Source organism: Heloderma suspectum, chromosome 4 (assembly GCF_057233095.1).
Source record: "Heloderma suspectum isolate Gila_16-S chromosome 4, 16-S_ref, whole genome shotgun sequence".
NCBI classification, from domain to species: domain Eukaryota; kingdom Metazoa; phylum Chordata; class Lepidosauria; order Squamata; family Helodermatidae; genus Heloderma; species Heloderma suspectum.
The window spans coordinates 303,793,202-303,808,084 of record NC_139461.1 but is presented as its reverse complement, the minus strand read 5'-3'; the positions used below and the strand labels follow the sequence as shown (position 1 = coordinate 303,808,084).

The window sequence follows — 14,883 nt, the reverse complement described above, 5'->3', positions numbered from 1 at the left end:
AACGGGAGGGGCGAGTGTGCAAAGGGGCTGTTTAAATGAGAAGGGATCTGTCCATGAGGGCTGAGTTCAGGGGGTGAAGCTTCCATAGAGTATCGTATTTTGAAAACCTAATTTTTTTGTGTTTGAGCGAGTGGGCAAAAAAGATTTTAGCACCCCTGCATTTTTTTTCTCAGACGTCCAAATGAAATACCGCCGCCTTCCTCTCAGCTGCACTGTTTTTGGATCCCAGTTGAAGGCTGTATATCTTACAAGGCTGTACAATCTTAGAAGGGGACGTGGCTTTGTGTAGCATGTGGAGAAGGAGAAATGGCTGGTCCCTGTGGAATTGTGGGGCACTTCTCTGCGGTTTCATTGCAGCCCCACAGATTTGAGGCTTCCACATTCTTTTCCACATCCTTCCTTCTGAAATCATAATGAGGGGACTGGAAGCTGCTTTTCTTCCCCAGACAAATGTGCTCCTCAGCTTTTTGTTCTCCCTTCTTCTCCCACACCCTTTACTCCCCTATAACTGTGTGCCCCTTGAACCCAAAGATACTTCTGTTCATTCCTTGTCGACCTCCCCCATGGACAAAATGAATGAAGAAAATACTTACTGCTGGACCAGGCAAGCCGGGAGGACCGGGCTCTCCCTAAACATGTAACAAAAGACAGCAGAATTAAGACAGAGGTTCCTGCCTCTATGCAGTTCCCAATTTACAACCACAAAGTAAATATGCCAACGTGGGCTATGTTTTGAGGAGTTGCATGGGGGAAAACAGTACTGATTTTGAATGTTAGAAATTCCATGGGTTTCCTCATGTAGGACTATGTTCCCCACCCCCACCCCAAAGACCAATCAAGGATATAAGAATTTAAATCTTAATCCTGTTATATTACCGTCATCATCATTACTAAGGATTTCATAAACTCATTTTAAAAGCCCAGAAAGCACCAACATTTCAGCTGCCAAGAGCAAGATCAGTCAGCCCACCAAGTTAGATGGCTTTAAGGAGGGATTAAACAAATTCATGGAGGAGAGGTCTATCAGTAGCTACTACATACAGTGGCTTTGTCTTAATCTCCATGGACAGTAACAACAGAAGGAGGCTATTTCACTCATGTCCTGTTTGTGGGCTTCCCAGAACTGGTTGGCTGCTGTGTGAACAGAATGCTAGACTAGATGGACCCTTCGTCTGATCCACCATGGCTCTTCTTATGGAGATCAAAGGAGTGATTGACAGCAAGCAAGCCATTAGAAGGGATGTTCAGGAAGCCAAATGTCCTACATTCTTTCCAAAACAGAAGTGTTGTCCCAGTGATTCACAGCAGCAATAACACAAAAGATGGAGTATACTTGCATTGCATGTTGGGAAGAGGAGTTGGTAGGACTGTCATATCTCCTGAAGTGGTAAACCATAGGGTAGCTATGTGACCTCTTTGAAAGAGGACAGTCCTCTCTTTGAAGGCATCCTCTACTGGCGCCAACTGAGTTTTTTTTTTCTTTAGCTCGTGTGTGTGTGTGTGTGTTCGGGGGTGATTTTAGGAGGGGAAAGTGGCTAAGTGGGAAGACTTCAAACCCCCCATGAACGCACAGTGGGTTCTGATCTAGAACAAGGGCCCGTGCACTTACACTAAAGTAAAACAAAAAAGTTAAGATCACCTACATTTAATGTGTAGTTAAGCCATGAATCCACCCTTCTGATGCTCCATAGAACAGGAAAATGTATTAAGAAAAAGAAGTCAGATCATAACCATCATCCATTAATTGATTATCATTAAGGAATCCCAGCACAAATTCCTTTTCACAAGAGTTTACTTATTCCCAGGAAATCTATCTCCAGCTCACATAAAAGGGAAAAATCACTTCCTATTTTTATAAAAAATAGACTTTTAAATCAGACACCTAATATTTGAAGCTAGTTAAATCAATTCCCATTTGATTGACAGCACAGGCTTTCTGTTCTTAGGAGCTAAGCAATTACCCTGTTAGATTATGTCAAGCACACCAACTGTTTTTTTAAGGGTTTATTATCCAAAACTTCATGGGGCTGAAATGTATTTCTGTTCTCAAAGGCAACATTGAAACAAGAAAGTGCTTGAGATGGTACATGCTGGGTTCTCCCCAAACTGTGGCTCTCCAATTAATATTTTTACTAACGGGAGCATTTGTGGAATTATCCTTTTGCTCATAACTGCTTGCTGTTTTCTCATCTCTGATCCGTAAGTGAAAAAATACATACTGATCTTTGCAGCTGCCTGGAACATACCTATATGCCAACTGGCTTTTAATTTTTGGTTAAACTTAAGGAAATGCCAGAGCATCATTTAGCAAAATTATGTTACCTGGAACAACTTATTCAGAGACTTAGGGCTTTTCTACATGAGGCATTTATCGTGTGCCCATCATTCCTCATGGTTATTTACAGGTTCTTTAGATAACGTCATGACCTTCCAGTTTTGCTTCTGTGTCTAACCATCACTTTCGGCAGGTTTCATTAGAACAGGGGAAATGTAGCATTTAATTGTGAATGTGAAAGTGTGTTTTCCTCTTCTGTATCTGTGCTATTCTGCTATACCACAGTGTCACCTAGAGTTTAGGTAGTGGAAAAGCAGGAAAGAAAATGCTCCTCCTGTGGTGCTCGGATCTCAGTTCTGTGATGAAACTGAAAATAGATACAGTGGATGAACAGCCTTGTGTAGAAAAACTCTTATTTCTTCCAGAGAGGAAATTATTTCTTATTTCCTCCATAGAGATCCTGCTCTAGCTAAAAAGGAGTTTAAATTACACCCCAGTGATGCTTTTTTGCAGGAAGATTTTGCATCTCTTATGACTGTAAAGCTATCTCCGTGGTATAATCAATTTAAGACATATTCCAGGCCCAGAGGACTATTTATTTAAAATTGAAAAGTTCAGTCTGGGGAAGGAACTAACTCTTGCCACATTTCAGTTAATGCCCTCTGCAGCCCTTGCTAGTGGACTAACATCTTATCACTTGCACTTTTGTCACTGTGGTTCAGATGAGGTTGAGGATCTTCCTCATTATTTGTTTAATTGTTCTCTGATGCAAGACATCAGAGGGAAAATATCTTGTTGGCTTGCTAAAAATGGGAAGAAACTGCTCAGTTTGCCAGAAGATAGACTTCTTGCTTTATAACAAGGACATGAAGTTCTTGAGAAGAGCCGTCACTTTCTTAATGGCACTAGCTAAAGTCCACACCAGATTTAATAAAGCAGATGAAATATGTTGCATCAGATAAAAGTGACGGTTTAAAACTTTTAATTTTAGCCTTGTATGTTTTATTTTTAGTTTGGTTAACAGACACTTTTATAAAAGTTGGAAATTAGTATCAGGGAATTTTTGTCATTAATTTTAGTTTGTTCTGAATTATTAGACATATTCTTGGTCTATTTTTAATTTCTTCATTTTTACTTCTTGTAATATTCTGGGTATTTTCTTTCTGTTATATTGTGATAACCTAAGGTTATAAACAATAAAACTGAACTGCAACTGCATTCTTTCCAGTGCCTATTGCTGGTAGCTTAGTGATCTGCACATCAAATCCGAAATAATTTGGGCTTGTCTCCCCCCCTCCCCCGCAACTGGAATCACTTGCCTAAATAAATATGTAGCAAAATGGAGCACACCATGGATGGATTCTCCCATGTTCCCAGATCAGTGTGATGTAATCACAGAATCAGAAACCCCTTTCAAGTGTTTAGCCTGGACATGTGAGGGCATTAAATTTGTAGGGTGCTGTGGTGTGTGCCGGGCCTACCCCAACAACCCCCACATGACCCATCTACTCCATTCCTGATCTTTGCACAGTCAGCACAAAAGTCTGAAGGGAGATTCTAAGAGCATCTCTACATGAAGCAAAAATCCCACACCCTTACCGGGGTGGCTTCTTCCGGAGTCTTTGCTGGATTATAATCAGCACAATACATGCGCTTCCCCCTTTTTGCGGGAGGGCTGTTTCGTTTGTGGGCAAGTTCCATGTGTTTCATTTATACAGCCAGTAGATGGCACTGCAATATTGCATGATTCCGGAAATACACAACCTCTTCAATGGAGGTTTATATTTATTACTGCACTTTCAGCAATTAAAAAAAAAAAAAGCCGGAATAAAGCTTAAAAACAACAGAAGAGGCACTGAAGGTTGAGGACATCATGAAAAGGACCTGCAAACTTCTGTCAGCAACTGACCACAAGTGCACAAGAAAAGCTTCATGTGAAGAGTCACTAAGTGTGTTCAGCTGAACACACTTAAAAGCCTCCACATGATCAGGGTCCCCCCCCCCCACAAAAAGGTTTTTGCCCCTCCTCTCCAAATTATCAACTTTATTTACAATGTATCTGGGATGGTTTGTGCCATGAACATGGCAAAAACAATAACAATATTAACAATAATATTACATGTTAAAGCTTAAGGACACAATTTAAAACCAGATGCAACAAGTATAAATCACAGTCAAAAAGCTTTCAACATGAATTACGGCAAAGAAAATGGAGTTCCAACTAGTTTCTCCCAGCAAGAAAACAACTTCTGTGAGAACCATGGTTTTAAACTAGATGCCAAAAAGCCAGCAGAGATTTTGGCAGCTTGACTTCAGTTGGCACTGTTCCACCATGTGGGCATCACCGGGCAGCGGTCATGGCTCTTTGCTCTTAGAGTTCTGTAAAGGACAGGTCACGGAGCAGTGCCCCCAACTTAGGTTCATAACAACTGTAGGCCTCAGATTCAGGCTTGGACACAGCCGAGAACATCCCTACGCCAGAAAATATTAGTGATATCCCATGCTCCCCAATGTCAGGGCCCAGCTGCAGTGGGCCTTGTAGGTTATAGCCAGGATTTGACTGGAAAGGCTTGGGCCTATTCAGCATCTGGAATGTCAGAGTCTGTGTGAGCTTCTCTCTGCCAGTGTTCTCACAGCAGAGCCGGGGCGAGTCACCCAACTCCCTGCCCACCTGGTGGTCTGGCCTTGGCAGGCAGGGAGGCTGGAAGCTGGCTGTGAGAACCTGACAGAGGTGGTGTGGGGTTTGCAGAAGGGTCGCCCAGGTCGAAGCGTCGCTGCTGGAGGCTGAGCAGTGCTGCCCTGTTCAGACAGGAGCCTTGTTGAGAGGCTAAAGGCCCTTGCCTGTCAAGGGATCTGGAGGGGGTGTCCTACAGTCACACCTTCCCTTTTAAGCTGACGCAAAGGTGACAAGCCTTTGCTAGGAACATCTCGTCTTCATTGCTCGGAGCCTTCTCTGTTTGGATCCATCATCATCTGGGCTTTTGGAGGCACATGGACTGGAACTCTGGACCATTAAAGACTTGCCATGAAAAGTACTGTGAGGCTTTTCATAGACTTGAACTCTCGTTGCTGTGGATTGTGTGTCTGTGTTTGTAGTCAGCTCAGTGTATGGCAGGCTGGGTTTGATCTACGGCTTTTGGACTTCCCTCTGCCAGAACTCATGCAGTGTGGAGTTGCCAATGCGAAAGCGGTGGCCTGGAACTCCTTGAGTGTGCGGGTAAGCCCTTCCCTTGATCTTGATAGGCCTTGACCATGTAACCTAGAGTTATCAACAAAAGATTCAAAGTTGGACTCTCTATGGGTGTAGGTTGTTAGGCCTTACAAGAAGTTATCCCCTGATTGCCTGATGGGTTCATTCCAGGAATCATTCCCTTTCCATGTCTGGGGTTGGAGCCCTGTGAAAGGATTGTCTGGGTTAGGTACCCAGGAATCCAGAGTCCCTTCCCTTGTGTTCAGAACTGTGGAGATGGCAACGGAGAAACCATGTTGAGGATCTCAGTCACGGTAGTAGTGTTTAGCTTTGGTCTGTTCTGGAATTACATAGAGCCTATAGTTACTTACCTTCAGCTATATGATTTCTGAGGAGTGTAACCATTACGCTTTTGCCATGGGATTCCCTGCAATAAAGAAATCTCACTGATTTGGGAGTCCAGTGTCAGATTGCCTCAGGAAACCTGACAGCTAGCTTCAACGGATGCTGCTGCAAGGAAATCATGGGAACAATCATTCCCATGCTTCCCAAAGCACCTGAATACTGCCCTGCATGCTTATGGGAGCATCCAGGCCAGAATCCCAAGGATAATGGTTGCTGGATGCCTTCCCTGCTGCCCCCGTGCTTTGTAAATCTGGAGAAAGGCAGAGGTGGCTCTATATTTGGGGCAAGTGGGGCAGTGACCCTCTCCCTCTTCCCCACACACTTATGTCGGAGAAAATCCCACCACAACCAGGTACATTTGCTCCAATGCACAGGATCCAGCTGCCGATTGCCATGCGTGATCTTCTACTGCCTGCCTCTGACAATCTCCGTACAATATTGTATATCTGTTCTATCCTCTGCCCCACCAGCCCCAATGGGCACCAGCCACCACTGGAGAAAGGGATAGTGCAGAAGGCTTGCTGCAGAGGGGGAAAAGCCAGGCTTATTTTGAACTGGGCCCAAGGTTTGGAGGAGGCTTGGTCTCATTTGAAATGGGCTTAGGTATTTATTCACTGCACTTTCCCATCACACAGCATCACTAGTTTGTTATTACATTTATTTATTTATTATTACATTTGTATTCAGCCTTTTTTCCTCTTGCAAGGAACCCAAGGTGGCTTACATAGACCTCTCCATTTTATCCTCACAACGACCCTGTGAGGTAGGTTAGGCTGAGAGTCAGTGACTGGCCCAAAGTCACCCAGGGAGCTTCCATGGCCGAGCGGGGACTAGAACCTGGATCTCCCAAGTCCCAGTCCAACACTCTAACCACTACACCACACTGGCTCTGACCATTGTGAAAGCAACACCTTCTTCTGGCTTCTGCTTCAAACAGCCCATTTAAGCTTTGCTCAGTGCTATGTGAGCCAAGGGAGAAGAGGATACTGCCACACGTGACAAGGAGATGTGAAAGAAAAGAAAAATGCTTTCATGTAAGCAAACTGTTAAGATCTCAGAATATGATCCTGAAGGATTAATTTGCAGGTACTAGAGTAGCATTTATCAAAACGCTGGCGTCTCATTTCTCCCTATTCAAGGGGGGGGGGGATCTGTTCAAACCTCCCATAAATCTAACGATAGCAAGACACTGATGGCAATATTTTTTTTCTGAGCACGTAGATCAAAAGAGAAGGGGAAGAGCTGTATTTTGCACTAAGAAGGGGAAAAAATATCAAAATCTGATGCCAAGGCAATCCAAATGTTTCAGAAGGTTGAATTCTCTTTGCATAAGTTTGAATTCTCTGCCAAAGGAAGTGAGGTGTGTGGCTACCAGGAAGAGGGCCTTTTCTGCTGTGGCCCCACTGGCTGTGAATGAGCTCCCTAGGGAGGTTCGCCTGGCGCCCACATTGTTCTCCTTCCAGCGCTAGGTGAAGACATTCGTATTCTGAAGTATTTTAGCATGTTAGCTTCCTCATCTTTTAGCTCTGGTGTTTTAAATCTGAATTTTAAATCCCAGGTTTTATTCTGGTTGTACTGCTATATTGTGGTTTTAAGCTTTTATATTTTATATTGTTTTTATTCTGCACTCTGTAGTTTTAATTCTTGTGAATTAAAGAGCTTCAGCTCTTGGGCGGTATAGAAATGATATAAATAAATAAATACAAACAAACAAATAAATACAATTCCATGGTCTGTATAAACCACACAAATTCAGTAAGTTTGCATATCTTACAAATTGGGGGAGAAATTTTTCAGTTACATTTAGGCTGCAATCCTATGGCTCCTGGGTCTGTACCTTTGGAACTCCATGTGTTGCCCCCCCCCCACACACCAATAGTATTGCTCTATATAACTGATGAAGAGCATGAAATTAAATTGCATGAATTAAATGCAGCAGGACTTGACATTCCTTTTGTGAACCATAACTGAAACCATAGTGAAGGGATACAGTTTAAAGAGGTTATCCTTTAGAGAATGCAATCACAAAGTTCATAGAATATTGCCTTTGAGTGCACTATTTTGTTGTTGCCGTTATTTTTATTGCATCATTCTGAGCGTACTTCAATAAAATAAGTGAAACATTTATGTTGGTAACGGATTGAATGAGGGCAAACAAATTGAAGGTTAGTCCAGACGAGACAGAGGTGCTCCTTGTTAGTCAAAAAGCAGATCAGGGAATAAGGACTCAATCTGGATAGGGTTACACTCCCACTGAAGGCTCAGGCTCACAGCTCAGGTGTACTTCTGAACTCGGCCCTGAACCTGGATGCCCAGGTCTCGGCAGTGGCCAGGAGTGCATTTGCACAGCTGAGGCTCATGCACCAACTGTGCCTATTCCTAGAGATGTCTGATCTAGCCACGGTCACACATGCCAAAGTTACATCCTGTTTGGTCTACTAAAATGCGCTCTACATGGTAGCTGCCATTGCAAAGTGTTCAGAAACTTCAGCTGGTCCAAAATGCTGTGGCCAGACTAGGGATGGTGCGGGTGCACGATTCCGTCTGGGAACCCGGCGGAACCGCCCCTGCCCGCACCCCCGAGCCCCGCTCGCCGAGCTCCTGCCCCTGCTTGCCCCCTGCCCACGCTCAGTGAACGGCCTGCGCTCATCCCAGTGGCTTCATCAAGCTTTGCAGTCTCCATTTTTTGAGAAATAAAATGCCAATCGCAAAAATGCTCATATTTGTTTATACGTGAAAACGCACATTTTTGTGAATGCCATATTTGCGTATGTGCGGAAATGCGCATCTTTGCAAAAATGCACATTTTCGAGCTTACAGAAATATGCACATTCACAAAAAGGTGCATTTTCACACATACACAAATATGCGCATTTTGTGATTGCCATTTTAATTTTCAAAAAATGGTGACCGTGAAGCTTGATGAGGTCACTGGGGTAAGGGGCTCGAGCACGGTCCAGGGACAGAGATGGGTTTGCGCATCCCTAGGCCAGACGGTTGACTAGGGTCAGTTACAGAGAACACATGACTCCTTTGTTACAACACTGGCTACAGGCCTGTTTCCAGGCACAATTCAAAGTGCTGGTTATGCCCTATAAAGCCCTATACAGCTTGGGACCAGGCTACCTGAAAGACGGCCTTCTCTCACACCAGCTTGCCTGGGTTTTAAGATCATTGGGAGAGGCTCTTCTCTCAGTACCGCTGGCATCAGAGGCGCATTTGATGGGAAAATGAGAGAGGGCCTTCTCAGTGGCTGGTCCCAAACCCTGGAACTCCCTGCTGAAAGGCTCTCCCGCTCTCTGTTGTCCCTCCGCCAGGAGGCAAATATGTTTTTATTTAGGCAGACCTTTGGTATGTGCATTGGTCTGGTGCTGAAGGGTTTTTTATTGGTTGGGTGCTGTCTACTTCTTTCATTGTTGTGTTTTTAATTGTGTTTTTATGCTATGTTTTAACTGAGATTTTGTTTTTAATCTGTATTTTATTATTATTAGCTGCCTTGGGTGCCATTTGTGGAAGAAAGGCAGGAGATAAATAAAAGAAAACAAACATTATTATTTCCTAATAACTAGACCTTGAGGCCAATTTGAAATTGCCACTGGAAACAGCTCTCCTGCATTCCCTCCTCTGCTTGTTCTTGGTCACTTGGTGAGCCGTGTGGTAACACATGCCACTCTTTGCTATGGGCTTCTCTGCCCCTGTAAGCGGCAAACCATGAAGTAGAGAAGCCCAGGCTTGGATATCAATTCCCCACCACACAAGCAGAACACAATTCTGCTCGCAGGGGTGAGAGCTGATCTTTCCTCCCTATCTGCAGCCCTAGAAATGGTTCCCAAAGGCTGGCCCTCGAGATCAGGGGCATGGAGCTAATTTTCGGTGGCAGGCCGAAGTGGCCCTCACAGGCCTTCTGTTGGCCGGATGAGATCAGAGGGCGTGGCCTTGCCCAGTGATGTCATCATCTTGTTCCTCCGCCCATTTTCACTTTCTCCAGCATAAAGTAAGGGACCCAGCCGGCGCTAGGAGGAGCAGGTGCTCTTCCTGGTCCCAGCGAAGCTCCTGGTTTTGCGTGCCACTTGTTGTCACAATTGGGATGGCAAGTGGTGCACAAATGGATTCAACCAGTGCTGGGAGAAGTGGCGTCCCCCAGTGCCGGCCAAGTCAGGCACCTCCTCTACATGCCTCTCTCCATCTGCATTGGGGGTGGTGAGAGGTGCCAAAGGAAGTTGCTCTTCCCAGCATCAGCAGTCCCCTGCTACCAATATCTCCCCAACCGCTATCCCCAGTCTCTTACCTCTCCAACCGCTATCCCCAGTCTCTTACCCCTCCAACCGCTATCCCTAGTCTCTTACCCCTCCAACCGCTATCCCCAAGCCGTTATCTTAGTCCAGATTGCCAAGCCCCACCCCCTGGAGGAATGCAAGGAGACTCTTTCCTCAACCTGGTCACCTCCAGATGTGTTGGACTCCTCCTCCTAGCATTCCTGACCATTCACTATGTTGGCTGAGGCTGATGGATGCCAAGCCCCACCCACAGGTGGAATCCTTGGGCCAAAGGAGGTTCTTTGGGCCACACTGGGGAGCCCGACAGGCTGAATTAAGCCTGCAGGCCGTGGGTTCTGCACCACTGCTCCAGACCCAATGGTGCTCCTGGTGAAGAACGTCACTGGCACTTACCTGCCATTTGTTCAGCTTTGGAATAGCCTTTTAAAAAACAAAACAAAATGCAGGCCATTTCATGTCTGTGATGTGCTATTTACATCCATGATTTATCCCTGTTGTATAAAACCAATTTGCATGCACTCTGATCGCAAACATTCACATGCACACCATTTCTTGAATGGGTGCTGGTTGTCAGGGTGGACACTGAGCCCATAGAATCCCAGAGTAGTTCTGATTCTGAGGAAGAGCAGTCGCTTCTGGGAGAGGAGCGCGCTCATCCTTCCCAGGGCCAACAGCTGGCAGAGATTCCTCCCACCGGCATTCCTGGCATAGATAGCGCTCCCGGGAGTGAGAGAGCGTGGGAAGAAGACTTGCTGGACATGTGACGCCGACGCAGGGAGCGGCGCCACATGGAGGGCGCAGAAAGAAGGCGTAGTGCCCGGTTGGCGCGCAAACAATGGCTGCGCCCAGAGGATCCAAGGGAAAAGGGGAGGGACTCTCCCTAGTCCTTAAGTTCAGGGGTCTGCCAGTAATTCCCTTTCAAACGGGGACCAACTGTTCCAACTTAGGGCATAGTTACTCTGCTGCTCATATCTAGTTGCTAACGGTAGAGTTGTTAAGTTGTAAAAGAGGAATAAAGCTTTGAAAAGAATCCATTTGTCTGTGTCTGGACTTGGCTGCTGGATTAGACTGAGAGAGGCCTCCAAGGAGCCCTTGACACTGGTGTTGTAAATTTCACCCTCAAATTAAAAACAAACAGACAGACATCAGTGTTGCCAGCACTTCCGCAGGCTGGAGGGTCTGATGTCAGAGAGGCGGTGAATCCTCTCTGGGTTTCAGTGGGAACCAGTCAGAACTCTAACGGAGCTATCCAAGGTGCACCTTGGAGAACTCCTTTAGAGTTCTGACTGGTTCTGACTGAAACCCAAAGCGGATTTACCACCCCACTGACAACAGAGCCACCAGCCTCCACTGGTTACCAGGGATGATTTTCCAGGGTTCAGAATGGCGTGGAGCATCTCCATGGATACAGGAGGCAGTCCTCTTCAGACCATCACCCTCGATGGAAACACGTGAGGAGAGAGGTGAGGCTAGAGCACTCCTTTTCCTCCCGTGTTGATTCTGCACTGATTTTGAACAATCAAACTGGGCTAGTTTCTCAGCTATTGAGTGGATAGTTAGTTGAATAGACAACCAGGTGCCCCCCAAACCATGGGCCAGGCAGCCCTCTAGAGTGGGCCATGGGGGACATGCCCTCTGTAGTGCAGCAGTATCTTTGGATCCAAGCCTTACAGTGTAATAACGTCATGTCACACGTTTTGTGTGTCTTATCTCCTCTCTTATCTGAGTACATGAAGCTGATTTTCAGTGGCAGTCACATGTTGAGAAGGGCTGTAGCTCAGTGGTAGAGCCCCTGCTTTGCATGCAGAAAGTCCCAGGTTCGATTTCTGGCATCTCCAGGTAGGGTGGGAAAAATTCCAACCTGAAACCCTGGAGTGCCACTGCCAGTCAGTGTCAACAATACTGGGCTAGATGGACCAGTGTTCAAGGCAGCTTCCTATGTTCCTACAAGTCCCCTGCAATCTCTCATTGCTACCTATATCAAGTCATTTAAAATTGCCAATTTCACAATAAAAATGTTTGCTAGTTTTAGTAGATGTATTTAACAATACATCCCAACTACACGACAGGCATGGTTTGAGGATGGCTTCGTATACTATAACCAGGAAAACCCACAATAATCCATCGCATTGTGGTGAGCAGCTAATAACTAAAGTTACTGTTTATAATTTATATCACAGTGGGAAAATGTATTTGAACCATTCTGTATAGTATAAACCAACCTTCCTGCACCTGGTGCCCTTCAGATGTTTTAGACTTCAACTTCCATCACAGCTAGCACAGCCTATTGTCCGGAACCCTGGGAGTTGTAGTTCGAAATATCTGGAGGGCACCGGGGTGGGGAAGGCTGGTATAAATACACTTATAAGTGTTTTAAATATTATTTTCCCAGTTTTGAATTCTATTTCGTTAGAACTGATAACTTAGGAAAACATATCCTATGAAATAAAAAGCAAAAGCAAAACAAAGTGTTACGAAGATCAAGACAGGCCGGGTTTCCTGATGTTTAAGCAGTCCATATTTGGGTTGATCAAAATGTTGAACGAGCCTTTTTAACAAGGTGCTCACTTGAAAATTTTCATCCCAGTAGGGAATACTCAGGTTTGATTTGTGAAGCATTGTTTATCTTTGTTCTTGAATTTGGTCAGCAAAAGCAGGTGACCATCTCAGAGAAATTGTGGGCATTTTTCTCCCAAGGAAGATGCCTCGATCAGAAAGTACGTTTGAAATGAACGACGTGTTCTGTACTTGAAGAAAAATGGCTTCAGATTCTCTCATAAAGGAGAAATGAAAGAGCCGAGCTCTGCACAATAATTCACACGTCCTCATGCCAGGAAGGAGGTTGGTCCTTCTTTCTATAACCATCAGCAGCTCTAATCAGCCTATTAGATTGTCTGGCCGGTGCTCCACCCCTGTCTCCCTCTAACTTGGTCCAATCCTGGCCTGCCCAATACTTACATCTATGCCATCCTTGCCAGGTGTTCCCGGGGGCCCTCGCGGTCCGGGAGGGCCTCGTGGACCTGGCCTCTGGAAAGTGAAAGAGAAGAACAGTGAGGTCTTGCATCTGATAAAACATGGAATAGATCAGAAATGACAGCGGCAAGAAGAGACTTCAACTTCCCTGTCTGGGACAGGCACCAAGGGAATTCTAGAAACTCTGGCTAGCAACTCAAAAGTGGCCAGATCCTAAGGAAAGTCCAGCTGCCGGTTTTCAATAAAACGTATTGCACCCATTTGTATTCTTTTTCTAGGGCAGCCTTCCCCAACCTGGTGACCTCCAGATGTGTCGGACTACAACTCCCAGCATGCCCGTCCATTGGCCATATTACCTGAGGCTGATGGATGTCGAAATCTGGAGGGCATCAGGTTGGGGAAGCCTGTTCTAGGTGAGCTTTCATTTTTTTTGTGTGTGTGTGTGCTCATTTTGGAAGCAGACATAATGCTAAAACAAGCCGACCCCCATGCCCTAATCCAGACCTTTCATTTAGTGCCACCCCTCCATCTTTTTCTCAGGAATGAGAACATCCACACCACACGCTGCCCAACCAGTTAGAATTTATTGCGCTCATATTTTGTCCTCCCTCCATGTTCAGGGTGGCGTCCACGGGTTATCCCATTTTAGCCTAACCACCACCATCTTAGTTAAGTCAGGCTGAGAGAACCAGCAATTTACCCAAGACCACCCAATAACCTTCGTAGCTGAGAGGGGACTTGAGCCCAGGTCTCGCCAGTGCAGCCCAACACACTATCCTCCTATGGGCCCTCAAAAGATTTACTTGGGTCTCCCTCTGATCATTGACTGCCCATCCATCCATATTTAGATAGGTTTGTGGCTCAGTAGCTTCAAGGGGTTTCAAAAACTGCTCCTTTCCCACCACCCCATCCTGGCTAATGAGCCAAGAGTCTCCCTGCTTTGTTGAATAGCTTGCAGTGCAGAAAAAGTAGAGCACGCTTAAATCCCAATTACTTTTGATTTTAATTGCACATATTAGCCTTGATTGTGTTGAGTTTTACAGACTATGGACTTGAATAGCCACCTCCTGACAATGGGGGAGGAGGCACACTTAATGCTACAATAATGTGCAAGTTGTCTTATTTTGAATAGGACCTCAGGATGCAGAGAGGTATGTCATTAATTTCCATTGCGTGGTGTTGAATTCCACATGGATGGAAACTCTGAATGCAGGCAGTGTTTGATTTTCTGCTTTAAGGGGAGGGAAAACACTATAAATGTCTTCCTATGTGGAGGAAAAGGCCCGAGAGAATAACTTGCAACCAGGCTCGGAACAACAGAGCTCTCATTGTACAGCAAAGTTTGCTCATGGCTGAGGTGGGACACCTCCAGATTCCTGAATGTGGCTGCAGAAAAACTTCACTGGGTAACTTTAGAAAGAAAAGGATCCTTATAATGTCTCCATTAGTCAGCTATTAATAACCCTTGTGGGGTGCACTTTAGGAACAGAACTTTTCACTGGATGAATGACTTGATATCATGCTATATTCCCCTTAAATGTGAGTTCAAAGTACATGGTTTGATGAGAAAGGAGTCGGTGGGGGGGAACACCACCAGAGAGTCTGAAAATACAGAACACTGGAGTTTTTGTTCAGTGTGAAACTTAACGCTTCTATGTTAAACAAAAATGGTTCTTTCAAGTCATTTTTTTCCCTTCCAGTCTCCCTCTGTATTTTCTAATGAAGAAGAAAAAGATAAGAGAGCAAGGGGAAGATTGTGAAAG

The 14,883-nt window shown here is 45.2% G+C and overlaps 1 protein-coding gene across 1 annotated transcript in view; it reads right to left on the bottom strand.

Annotated features, from left to right (window-relative positions):
- Nucleotides 1–14,883, bottom strand: part of COL9A3 (collagen type IX alpha 3 chain) — a 93,051-nt gene that overhangs the window by 77,476 nt on the left and 692 nt on the right. The window contains exons 2-3 of the mRNA XM_084854364.1: nucleotides 13,106–13,174; nucleotides 594–629 (exon numbers count right to left, since the gene is read on the bottom strand). Coding sequence (XP_084710490.1) covers nucleotides 594–629; nucleotides 13,106–13,174 — 105 coding nt within the window. The remainder of the gene's footprint in view (nucleotides 1–593; nucleotides 630–13,105; nucleotides 13,175–14,883) is intronic.